We start from the raw sequence: 13,470 nt of genomic DNA on the forward strand, positions 1-13,470 counted from the left end.
GCTGGACATTTATGAGGCATGAGGCAAACTAATGATTCAAACAAAGGTTGAGTTTGGTGGAAATATATGCATGTATGTCTGTTTAAACAATGCTCTCCACAACAGCAAGAAAATCTTGTTTTGAAGAAACTGTCTGAAGATAATAACTAAAACTCCAGGGTAGAAAGAGTCTTTTGCAATCAGTCCAATGCAACCCAAACACAGGAGGGCTTCATGACATGCTGGAGCTGGATAGAAGGCTCTTGACAAAAATGTTGGCCAGAAAATACTGTTTAATAACCGTTCTGTAGATGTACTGTCTTTCATGTGCTAGGACAGACTTAAGTATGCTTAACTGTCCAGCTATACTACAATTTTTCTTGTGCAGACTATTTTGAAGTTCCATTTTTCATACCACCCTAATAATTTTTTGTACTACATGTCAGGGCCTGAATATTTGGAAAGTGGAACTATGAATTAAAAGAAAGAGAAAACAAACAAATGAGTCAAACCCACAGCAGAATGTCTGACTTTATGTAGCTGGGTTTGACTCTCAGGATCTTTGATTAGTGTGATACTTAGGTCTGAGACCTCTGTGCTTTGAACTGGGAAAAAACAAACAACACACAAACAAAAACCACCAAAAAACGTTAAAAAACAAACAACAAAACAGGCAATAGTATTGTCTGTAGAAGCAATGTTAGTCTGCGCAACATCTCTTTTACTGCCAAGGAGTAGGGCAAATGCAGCAGGTTTCCTGATAATGATGTCACCAAGTGACTGTACTGAGGTCCCTACAGCACGAGGTGTTTTAGTAATACCTCATTAACTTGCTCTCTAAAATGAAATAAATGTAGCTTCTCTTTCACTGGAAAGGAAGTGTGTTTATACACTAACATGTTTTGCAGTGCTGAATTCTAGCCCTCGGTTAAGATAGAATTCAGCACTGTATCAATTGCCAGATATTGCCGAGTTTTGTTTTTGTGTTTTTTGGTTTGTTTTTTTTTTTAATAGTAACAATTTTTCCAGAAAGTCTGGATCGAGAGCTCTTTGACCCTGAAGATAACGCAGTTTTAAACCACAACCGCAGCTGGAAAGCTGCCTCTTGTCCTCCACACACTGCTTCCCTTTGCCTACAAAGCGCGGGAGGATGGAAACGAAAGAACTTGTGGGAAGACAATCAGTAGCCAGACCTATAGAAAAAGAGGTGCCCCCTTTTGGCAAAAGGGAATATTTGTCTTGCTTTGGTAGCAGGGTCATCTGATCAGCTGCTCAATTTTACTCCGAGTCTCCGTCGGGCCCCTGTTATCCCGGACGGCGGGGCGCTCCGCAGCCTCTTGGGCCGGGGCCGGGCCAGGCCAAGGATGGGACGGACGGAGGGCGGCCGCCTCACCGGCGCTACTGGGGGGCCAGTCCCACAACCCTCTGAGGGGTAGGGACCGTGGGGCAGCTACCCTCGGCGGCCGGTCCAGGGTAGGTGCCGCCCCGCCTCGCCCCGCCCCGCCCTGCCCTGCCCGTAGCACCGGGGGGACCCTCGAGCATAATGGCTTCGCTTCGAGCGGCAGTCGCGCTCCAGCTGAAGTTCCTGGTGGCTATGGAGCGGAGGGCCCCGGGTCAGGGGAAGCCGTCCCCCACAGACCGGCACGGGGGTGCCTCGCGGCGGCGGGGGAGGACGGCAGGGCGAGCTGCCGCCAGTCCCGCCTTGCCCCCCCCAGCAAGCAGGAGGCGCCTGACGGTGCCTGTCCCTGCGCCCCGCTCCGACGTGCTCGGGGCGGGGGGAAGGAAGGGGATATGAAACTGGCGGAGACGGGAGCCCGGCCCGGGGCCGGGACGCGGCGGAGCTGAGCGGTTCTGCGGGACGGGGCGAGAGGGGACGGGACGGGCTGTTCCCTCGCCCGCAGGATGCACCGCAGCCCGGAGCCCGTCCGGCGCGGTGCCGTGCTGTGGGCGGTGGGGCAGCGCCCTGCACCCGGAGCGGAGGTGTCAGCCGGCTCCCGGGAGCGCTGCTCGCCACCTCCGGGCTCCGCGGTGGCCTAAGCTCTGCGGCCCCGGTGCCTCGCACCCGTGGCGGGCGGCGTCGTGATGCCCGGCGACGGCGGCGCGAGGGCCCCGACGTAGCGTGGCGGCGCGGTAGCTGGGAACCGCGGGGCGGAGGATGGCGTGTCGCGGCGGCTGCTGCTCCAGCGCGGGTCGCCTGAACGCGGACAACGCGCGGTTCCTCCTGTTGGCGGTGCTGATCGTGCTGTACATGCTGTGCGGCGCCGCCGTCTTCTCGGCCATCGAACTGCCCACGGAGCGAGAGGCCAAGGAGCGCTGGGAGGAGCGGCTGGAGAACTTCACTCGGCGCCACAACCTCAGCCGCACCGAGCTCCGGCACTTTCTCCGGGAGTACGAGGAGGCTAGCGTGGCCGGCATCCGCGTCGATGACATCCGGCCCCGATGGGATTTCACCGGCGCTTTCTACTTCGTGGGCACCGTCGTTTCCACTATCGGTGAGCGGAGGGCGGGCGGGGGCCAGGGCGGCGGCAGGGCGAGGGCTGCTGGCGGGGTCGCGCAGCGCCCTCTTTCCTCCCCAGCTCCCTGAGCTTACAGCGGGCATCGTGACGGTGCTGGGCAGGGTCCTGTCTCCTCACTGCTATTTTTAACCTCCTCATTCTGTCAAAGAGGTGCTGCCGCGGGAAGCACCTCGCTTGCGGGGATCGCTCTCTTGACAAGCTCCCCAGGAGCGTTTGTCAGCCCCGCGGCTGGCAGCCCGGCTGGCCGCTCGGTCCCGGCGCTGGGCTCGCGGCGGGCGGGCGGACGGGAGGGCTGGCAGCGACTGTCGGAGTTTTCCGCGGCGGCGTCGCTTGCCTGCGCCGGGCAACTTGACTGTGTGGGACAGCAGTCACTCCCAGAGCCGAAAGCTTAAACTAAACGCTGTATGACTACAAATCTAGGAAATCTTATTATAGCTAATCTTAGATCTGGAGGTAGGTGGCTCCATAGGCTGTAAACTCAGAAACGACCTTTTTGCGGATCTGGTGTGGTCTTAACGAGAAATTTTATAAAACAGATTTTGTACTGTCCAGCTGCAAAGTATAGAGCCTGGAAAGGTTGGGTTGCAAACCACTCGACTTTCGCCGCTTCTGGCTTTCAGAGTCAGAAGCAACAAGCTGGTGTGAGAGCTGCTTATTTTGTTTGTGAATAAACCGAAGTTTATTCAGTTGGAAGGGGCCTTGGGGAACGTGATACTGAATTTGAAATTCCGAAGGGCTGCCGGTAGTACAAAGATGATGTAAAAGGGACAGCATCAAGAACTGATATGAGCACCCCCGGGAGTCCATGGGTGTCGACAGAAAGCCTTCCTTCAGGCAGCTGTGGACAGCTGAAAGACGCGGAGACAAAGAGCTTGCCTTGAAGACAGGCAATCTTATGTGCATTTACCGCTGTGACAAATGGGGTCACTAAATCGTAGTAATGATATCTCCAATTCCCATCAGTCTTGCTCCGAGTGTGAAACGCACACTGAGGAACGATTGTTTAATTACCAACGGCAATTCTTCAGGAAACCTCCATTAGCACTTGTTCCCTGAAGAGCTTTGAGATGCCTTGCTTTATGTGAGTCATTTGTAAGTTTGAACTGTTCTGTACGTTGTAGAATACCTGATGCTTTCTCTACCTAATGCTGAGTTTCTAAGGTCTGGAGTTAATTTTGTTGTGAAAGTTGTCTCCTACATTTTGCTGTGTTCTTTGCTTAGTGTGACCCAGCACTGAGGTTACCCATACACTAAGTGGAAACATAAGAAAAGTAAGGAGGTAATCTCAAATACCTGGCCAACTGGGAGACTACCTAGGCTGGCCAGGAGGTTGTCCTCAGGAAGAAGATGGGGTTGAAGCCTCACCATCCCATGAGACAGGTGTCTGAGTCTAGCCCACAGGAAGGCGTCCACACACCAGTCTGGGAAAAAATTTAAGATGGGACTCAGTGATTTCTGTTGAGATACTTCCATTTTGCATAAACTGATAAATTTTTTGAGTGTTCAGCAGCATTAAACTGTAGGGTTGCAATCATCAGCAAGCACTTTGAGACCTAGGGTGTCCCCTGTGGTATCTTAGGGCAGTAGTGCCTCCAGGAAGCAGGATGCTACTGCCCAGGTGCCTGAAGATCTGTGCATTGGTTCACCACTTTTTTAACAGATGCTTGGGCACCCTCAGTTTCACTGGAGAAAGGTAGACTACCACCCTTCAGCAAAACAGAGGGTTAGCATACTGGGTTATCTGCAACATCTAGATCTTCCTCTGCTCTTTGAAACAGTTGGAAAAAATAATTACTTCAGTTGCATCAAATGAATAATTTATCAGTGCATCAGAACACCCATTTCTCACGTACATGTGTTTTTCTTTCATAGATTCATAGAATGGTTAGGTTGGAAGAGACCTTAAAGATCAGTTAGTTCCAACCCCTCTGGCATTAGCAGGGACACCTGCCAACTAATCCAGGTTACTCAAAGCCTCATCCAGCCTGGCCTTGAACACCCGCAGGGAGGAGGCATCCATGACCTTTTCATAACTTCACAAAATCGAAAGGACTTTCTTCCCTTTTTCTTTTTTTTTAAAAAACACCTGTGTCCACCTCAGTCCATATTATGATCTTGATTAAAACCTCTTTATTTTAACTGTAAATGGAATAAAATGTGTCTTGTTATCATGACATAACCTGAAGCAAGTCCACAGATGAGTGTATGATATGACTGCCCTTTGCACAGGCTGGTGGAGGTTGGAGATCTCTTGAGATTGTCTAGTCCAACACCTGCACTCTAAGCAAGGTCAGGTACAACCAGCCACTCAGGGTTGTGTCCTGTTGGGATTTGGATGTCTTCAGAGATGGAGACTTGATAAGCTCTCAGGACAACATGTGCCAGTGTTTGACCACCCTCACAGTAAAGCAGTCTTTTTTTCTGCTGTTCAAATGGAATTTCCTGTATTTCAGTTTGTGCATGTTGCCCCTTGTCTTTCTGTGTGAACTGTTTATAAACAGCAAGGCAAAGGAGGAAATCATATCATCTTCACAAAATGAGGTGCATTTTCTGGAGAATATGTCAAAATTTGCATCCTTTCTCTCTGCAAGAAGCTGCAGCGTGCTGGGTTGGAGGTGTAAAGTCTTGGTGCAAGGTGAGAAAAGAGAGTTGCCTGCCAATGCATTACCTGAGGCCCAAGAGGTAAAATTTTGTTGAGCGAAGAGTGAGACTTTTTACTGTAGAGAATGATGAGCAACCACATAGCACATTGTACAGGAGGGGTAGAAGTCACAGCATGTTCTTTAAGCAGCCCAGAGAGGGTTGCTGATAGGAGCTTCATTTACTAACAGGGAAATCTGCGTTGGGTGAGATGGCCACGCTGTCCATGTTACAGCAGTCTGTGGTGGAGTGAAGGAGGAAGTGCTGATCAATGCCTCCTTCCTCATTTTCACCTCTGTAAGTGCAGTACCTCCTAGAGAGCAGAGTTACAGCTGTGCCAAAAAAATTGTGTGTGTGAGGGATAACGCCCATCAAACCACCAAGTCTGTTAGAACCACAGTGCTGGGCTACTGTTTGTAACCTTGAGATCACCTTGCTTTTGGCATATGTAGAGGGAAAAAGGGTGGCAACTGCATGAAATGCTTTCCCTGGGGGCAAGGGCCAGGTTTACTCCTGGTGTCACAGAGATCAAAGGATGTGCTGTTGCCTGACCATACCATGTCTGAGCTATTTTAACTTGTACAACACAAGGTGTGTTGTTCTCCTAGCTAACATTTTTCTTCTTAAGTATTGTTTATGCTATAAGCAGATGTAGTAATTCAAAACAACCTGCTTTAGCCACTGGTGCATAACCAGGGCTTCATAATCCCATGTGAGGTGATGAGATAAGTTCACAGGAGCTAGCATTGTCATTTTCTAAGATTCAGTCAGTTTCTGGATTTTTCTAATAATAGATTCTGGCCTTCTCTTTCTTCTTGAGTGAGCCACTTCATGAAAGTTGGGCATATGTGGCAAATGTATCCTACTGTTTAGAGGAAAGCAATACAAGTCTGTGCTTTTAGTTATGCTCCCTAGCTGTGCTCCTCATTGATTAACAAAGTGGAAGGGTTGTCTCTCTGCTTCACTTTACCTACGGAGAACAGAACTATTCTTTGACACAGAGAGGCTAAATTATTTTTATGGCCATAAACCACGTTGTCATTCTTGTCCCTGAATCTCAGTTGCCTTATTGGGAACTTCAGAAGACACCATCAGACCCTGAATCCTGCCCCAAATGCAACCACTTGTATGTTTTATTTTAACAAGGTCCCTCTTTTCTGTAAAACCAGCGGCCTACAGCTGTTGAATAAAAGCATAGTGATTGAAGTTCTGCCACAAGAAAGAGGATCTGGGTTTTGGTTCCCTGCTTTGACCACAGCTCTCACATTTTGGCTGTACTTGATGAAAGCCACGTTTAGTGGAGAGCAGCGTGCACATAATTTTCAGTTTTATGGGTCCTTTACTGTTTCCAAGATACTTTTCACCAAGGCTGCTCTCAGTCAGAGATCTCCTGGGGGAGGAACAGCATGGGGGCTGTTTCAGATACCCTTCTGAGGTATGATACACAAAACCAGAGCATGCAAGGAAGAGACTATATTTTTGGAGTCACTAAGTCTCTGACTCTTTCCTGGATACAAAGTACTTTTTGTCATCTTGCCATACTCATCAGGAGAAACACAAAGGTTGCACCAGGCTCTTCAGATTCTCATTCAGATAAATAATTAGAAATAAAACATTTAGTTTCAACAAGCTAGGTTGAAGGTAACGTACTGATGGTTTCCCTAATTTTTTCTATTGTAGAGTGACCAGAAGGATAGGAATACCCCAAGTATCAATGCAGGTCATGATGACTTGAGTTGGACATCCATTCTCTTTCCCTTTGAATCTACCACATCCTGCAGTCTCTGATTTGACAAGCATATTCCACTTGTACTCTGAAAAGGTGGAATACAAGTTACTGAATATCATGTCTGCTGTCTTTTCCCTTTTTGGTATATTTTAAAAAATGAAAATTAGTTTCTACTGACAAATTATTCAAAGATCTCATAGTTTCAGGGCAGAAAACTAGGAATTCTGATGGGCAGAAATAGTATACATGAAACAGCTTCATGAAATTGTCGTAGTAACGACTGTAGAGTGATAGTTTAAACGTCTGTCTGAATAACATTGAACAAGGGGACAAACTATAGAAGGGAAGATTTTGTTTTGAAATCTACAAGAAACAAAATTTAAAAAAAAAGAAAATTGCTACACCAATTGCTTTAGAAGCTGGGATTTTGTTTGTTTGGGGTTTTTGTTTGTTTGTTTGGGTTTTTTTCAGAAAGTGTTGAAACAGTCCTGCTGGCCTTCATCATGTAAACAGAACAGAACAGAGTTTGTTTTCTTCCACATAAGTAGCATTTACATTATGAGGACCGCAAAGAGGATTTTAATTAAAGATAAAAAAATACCTCACTCGATAGATGTCTTAAAAGTGGAGCTACAAAAAGAAAGAGGAACAACAAGGCTTGCTCCATGCCAATGAGAGGAAACAGATACCAGGCAAAAATGATCGAATTAGAGGTAGTGAAGAAGGAGGCTTATTTAACATGCAGGGAGCTGGCAGAGTGGAGGGGGAAAAAAAGAAACAAAAATGAAAAATGAACATTTCCTCTTACATTTTGATACTTTGAGAAGAAAGTTTTGTCTACTGTATATAAGAAAGTCTTGCATTAATTATCTTTAAAGATGCATTGTAATACTCCTGCATTGATAGCCCTGAGAGCCCAAAAGACTCTGTGGTCTGAGAATTAGGGTGGGACTAATTCCCTTCTCTTTGGCTTGGGAGGGTGCTTCTGGACAAGCATCTCTAGAGCAAGATGCTGTTTACTTTTCATTATATCATTTCCCTCCACCTCCACGTGCCTCCCCCCTCCCCCCCATTTGTTCCATGTTTGCCAATAAGGGAAGTTCAGGCTGATGCTTTAGGGGAGCTACAGGTAAACTGAGGCCATTTACTTGCATTACAGAGGCTACCCAGTAGTTGTCTGCTCACTTAACCTGCAATTGCTACCAGCCTAGGACTGCATCTATTAATAAATAAGAATATTCCTCACCACTGAAAGACTTACATGCTTAAGTGGATAATCCACTATAACTTTTACTGAAAACTTTCTGTAATATATGACAGATCTGTAGGGAAAAATGTGAAAAGGAGAACAGTGGTTATAATGACACTCTCTGCTATATGCAGAACAAAGTAGAAATCCTCAGACAAAGCAAACCATGTAATAGAAAGGAAGTATGAAATTCAATCAACCTGGAAACCCTTTTACAAGTAAGATCTTAAAAAGATAAAGGCATGATAGCCTAGCATATTGTCTCTTGGACACTGGTTAAAACTGGTTAAAAAAAAAAGTTAGGGGAAAGGCCAGGTCAGTTCCCCTGTGTAAATTTTCTTGCTTCTGTTATTCCTAGAATCTTCAAGTGATCTTCAAGGCATCTAGTTTTACAGAAGATATTTTAAATAGGTCAGATGAATTAATATGTCCTGATACGTCTGTTCCTCTTCCCTGACTGGAAGAAAAACAGCTGAGGTGCCAAGGGCAAAAATACATATTTATACTACTGGGGTTGCAATTCAGGTGAAATAAATCTCACCTTAGCAGTCTAAAGATGGACACACAGGCAGTAGCAGAACCAAATCAGCACACCGCTGTTGGCAGCTCTGACTAGAACTTCTCTGTCACATTTTCTCTCTCTCTTAAGATCAGTAAGTAATTAAAAGTACTCTGAAGTCAGTAGAAGAAATAATTTTATCAGTTACAACCTCCTAAAAAGATTGGGATTAGGTGTTTTGGAGGATCTGGTAAGATTCTCCAGGGCATAACAGGTGATTTATCTATTTACAGCTAGGTACATGTGTTGGGAGATGAGCACAAGTTCTCTATCAAGTATTTGAAACATACAAGCAACTTAAGAGGAAACCTTTCTGGATTTGACTCTGGCCTAGTTGCAGTGCAAGCGTACAAGGCAACTTCTGTGACCACAGAGTGACAGAGTTCATTAGTCTTTAGAGGAGAAGGAGGAAGAACAGAAACCCAGGGAATTTCAAGAGCAAAACTTTTAATTAGCTCAGGGATGTGCAGTGTGCAGACTCAGAGGAACCAACACTAAAATGAAAATTAGTTAAGGCCAGCAGTTTCTTGGCAAAAGATACGAATGATGCTGGCTCAAGTGGTCTAAATATAGAAAGAGGAGAGGAACTGTAATAACCCAACAATTGAGATCAACATGTCTGAATTTGTAGTTATTGATTCTAGTGGCAAGAAGGAAGCACAGAAAATGGATAGAAATGAAGACAAATGAAAGGAATAATATGGAAATACAGGAACAAAAGTGCAGCCTCTCAAAACGTGATAATGTTAACAAGGGGTATCACAGGTGATGTGAACTTATTCATCAGATTCTGATGAGAAAGGCTAAGAAAACCATCGGTCTGCTGTATAGAAAAGAGGGAGAGGTCTTAGCAAATGATTTCATGAAGGCTGGAACGTTTAATGCCTTTTTCTGCATCTATATCCTGAAAAGGTCAGCTCTGATTTTATGTGTGGTACAATTAACAATTGTGATAAAGGGGGAAGTAAAAGAATGAGTTAGGATCCCTAAATCTGTCAGATCTTTTCAAACCATTTAAGCCATTAGGCATTCTAGAATATTCAGAGAAATTACTAGAAAAATAAGGAGCCCTTTGACAACGCATGGGTGGGGCTGAGATTCTGGGCAACCTGTAAGTCTTTAAAAATGACAGGAAGGAATTAAAAAGAGAATTACAGAGCAAACAGCTTAACTTTAATTTAATGAAAATTGTTTGGGTGGGTAATCAGATCAGCTATTTGTAAACATTAAAATGGGAACAAGGAGTCAGTAACACTCAACACAAAATTACCAAAGTAAATCTTGTCAAGTTTAGTCTGTTTTGTAATGTGACAAGACAATTAGTTCTCTGGGTAAGAAATAAGCAACTAATATCCAATATACATGGTGGGGAGAATGGAGTAGATGATCTCTAAGGTCCCTTCCAACCTAAGCCATTTTGTGATTGTATGATTCTGTGATCTTGACTTGAGCATGACTTTTGACATTGCCTCGCATTTAATAAGCAACCCGAGGAAGTGTGGTTATACTAATGGGACCGACTGGAAATTGTATTCATTGACTGGTTTTAATTGTCAGAATAGAAGGATGTCTCAAATGGGGTTCTGCAGGGGCCTGCTGCCTGTCTCTGTTACTATGCGTTTGGGGAAAAAAAATTAAAAGTCACATTGAAATGTGTGAGGAAGATTACAGCATAGTATTTCCACTGTGTGCTGTACGGGGAAGCATTGTCCGGAATACAGTTTTCAGGTTTGGGCTGCTTTACTTCTAGATGCAGGGTCTAGAATGAAATTATTGGTATGACAGACATCTAGAAAACAGAACTTATGCAAGAATTGGAAGAAATCGAGGAACTTGCACAATTGAAAGAAGGGAATTGGTGAAGGAGAATATAATATATGAAAATATGATGCAGGAAGGACTGAAAACTCTAAGTGTATGTGAGCTGGGACATAGGTTAAAGGACTTAAATTGCTATAGAGAAGAATCCAGTTGTACATAACAACAAGTTTTCCTAGCACTAAGTGAAGCAGTTGTGCTCTCACTGGGAATACTGTGGAGACTTCATCACCTTTACAGGCAGGTTAAGCAGACATGCTGCAAGAATAACACTGGAGTCTTTAATTCTGTCATTGGACAGTGAATAGATGAGATGACTTTTAATGCCTCTACCAGAGCTTTTTTTTCCCTCAGGTTCTATGGTCATAAGTATTCATTATCCCTATTTTCCTTAAAAAAAAAAAAAAAGAAGAAGAAAAAACCAAAAATTAACAAAACACACCAAAAAGCAGCGCTTGGCACATTGCATATAGAATCTTGTTCTTTGGCAAATTTTCACTTGTATTTTTAGAATGCAGATAAAGAGAATTTTATGACAAATCTACATGGAAGTGCAGAGTTGTTTTTTTTTTTTTAAACATTCACAAAATCACCAACAGTTTAATATTAGGATGGAGCAGGTTTTGACATGTGCAATTATGTTACCCTACTTACTATACCTCTTAAATTAAATAAACTTTAAAACAGCCTAAAATTGAATCAACCGTGGACTGAGCTGCACATGTTCAATTAAAGCAGTGGAATCAGACATAGCAATATGTTTACTGCTGCTGGAATGGAAAAAAAAAATACCTGAATGGAAAAAGAGTCATCAAAACCCACCTAAAAATAAACAGATCTTTACTTTGAAGGATTTTGTTCTGCAAGGTGCTAAGTACTTTGCTGGAAGTCTCTATATTGGCAGCTTGTAGTTAATTGTACCTTCTTCTGCTACTGTTACATACACTGGTATAACTTGGACACAGCATGAGGAAAGTTAGGGTTTTCTCTGAAGTTACTGCTATAAAAATATAAATAGGATATTGCTGTTAGACTGGAACTTTCTCTTCAAAGGCAACTTTTTTTTTTTTTAATTATTCCTTCTTTTTGTATTCTTCCTACATTACTTCTTTTCGATTCCCTGTATACTGTTCTTCAGTAGTGGTGCTGTTTGTTGTAAGAAAAATAGTGGTTTGTAATGGTCAGTTTCTCTTTTTTCTAAGTAGGAGTTAATTTTGTTATACAGACTGCCCTTCTTCCTTTCATCTTTCATGTATAATGCATTAAATAGGAATTTTCATCTGCCCAAAGAACTAGAGTGTGCATCATCCATCTCAGGCAGCACTATTCCTAGTTTAGTGAGTATGCAGGTACCAACTTGTTTTGTGGCTTAATGAGAAAGTTCTTAAGACTGTACTACACGCTGCAGGGAGCAGTACTGGGCAGTCCTTTCTCTGAAGTGCTACTAAACCACAAATTCTAACATTGTGAGCTGAAAGAGACACTGCATTCCTGATGAACCAAAGCCCATTGTCATTACAACTTTCTAGCACCCTCTGTAAGACTGTAGCCTTGCCTGTATTTTCATTTGGACGCTCCTGGTAAATGTACATGAAAGGCGTTCTTACCACATTTTCGGATGAACATTGCATTCTGGCTGTTCTCTGATACCTCATGAGTTTTTGTCTGCTGTTACATTACAGCTTTGCTTCATGGCAGGACTACTATAGTTCAGTACTGGTGACAAGACAGCTCTACATAATTGTTAAAAAATATTTTTGTAAGACGTGTTTCAGAAGTTATTAGTACTGAAGTATAGCAAAGAAAGAAAACATTTACTCTTGAGTACCTTAATTTACTTTTGAGGACCATTAGTGACAATTTCAAACATTCTTTATATTTGTTTGTTGCCATTTCTTTACTTGAAATGTGCAAGAGCAGAGGGATAGGAGGTAGCATGTGACAGGTCTGTCATAACTAGATACTAAATGTTTTGTAATTTATGCAGCAAGAGCTGGTTGCTGCTTTGCAAATTGCCCTTCTATAAGGAGAAGTGTCCCTCTTAGGAGTATTTTTACTCTGTTGTTCCTGCACAAGGAATTATCTTTTGCTTCAAGAGCTGATGCAGGAGGGTACTGAAAATAGAAATTAGCTGGATGAGGGTTTAATGCAGAAACTTTGGAACTATTTTCCTGATGTGTTTAAAGTTGAGCATGTAAATGACAAGGTGGGTGAGTTCACAACCGGTGTAAAAGCCATCTTTTCCATCTTTTACAGTGTACTTCTATACAGGTCATAAAGTGTTTTGCTATGCAATTGAAGGACAAAATACTGTTGTTTTTTTAAACAGCGTTTTACTTAGTGTACAAGTCTTTGTAGTATCTTGCACAGAAGAGCAGATAATTTTAAGAGCATTGTTTTATCTTAGCAGTATTCAAGGGGTATTCGGTGTTTAACACAAATTGTCTGCAGAGCCTTTTCACCCTAAAGAAAACATTGTCTTGACTCAAAATACACACAGAACAGTTCTCCTTTGTTTACTAAGTGATACTGTCGTCATGTTTCAGTGCAAACTTGCACCTTAAAAATCAAGTTTTGCCTCCCATTGAATAAAAAGTATCAAGTATCATCTGTTAGTACTAGTTTATGTATTTGCTCTTCCTTGCTCAAACTGAAATGGCCCAGCTGTCTTTTAATGTCACTGAATACTATGTAGGCTAAATGCCTTTGTGCCTTATTTGCAGGTCTTACAGATGTTTTGAAGACATAGGTCTGGCTAAAGAATGTGCTGAAGACACTTGCCTTTCAACAGTGAAGCTATGCTCCAAAATCTTTTGACTTGCATGTTCCTGGTCTGCTTGGTTTAATGAGTCCTAAGAGATTTCATCCCTTACAAATGGCAATTATGACATCACACAGGTGCTTGTTCCTACAATATTTCATTTCGTCATTAAGAACTTACAGCTTGAGGCTTTGTTGCTACCTGATGTATCTGTAGTTC

General features: G+C 43.4%; 1 protein-coding gene across 1 annotated transcript in view; it reads left to right on the plus strand.

Annotated features, from left to right (window-relative positions):
- Positions 1-2,134: 2,134 nt before the first annotated feature.
- The window catches only part of KCNK13 (potassium two pore domain channel subfamily K member 13), a 49,751-nt gene continuing 38,415 nt past the window's right edge, over positions 2,135-13,470 (plus strand). The window contains exon 1 of the mRNA XM_054400614.1: positions 2,135-2,471. Coding sequence (XP_054256589.1) covers positions 2,135-2,471 — 337 coding nt within the window. The remainder of the gene's footprint in view (positions 2,472-13,470) is intronic.

Source organism: Indicator indicator, chromosome 4 (assembly GCF_027791375.1).
Source record: "Indicator indicator isolate 239-I01 chromosome 4, UM_Iind_1.1, whole genome shotgun sequence".
Classification (NCBI taxonomy): domain Eukaryota; kingdom Metazoa; phylum Chordata; class Aves; order Piciformes; family Indicatoridae; genus Indicator; species Indicator indicator.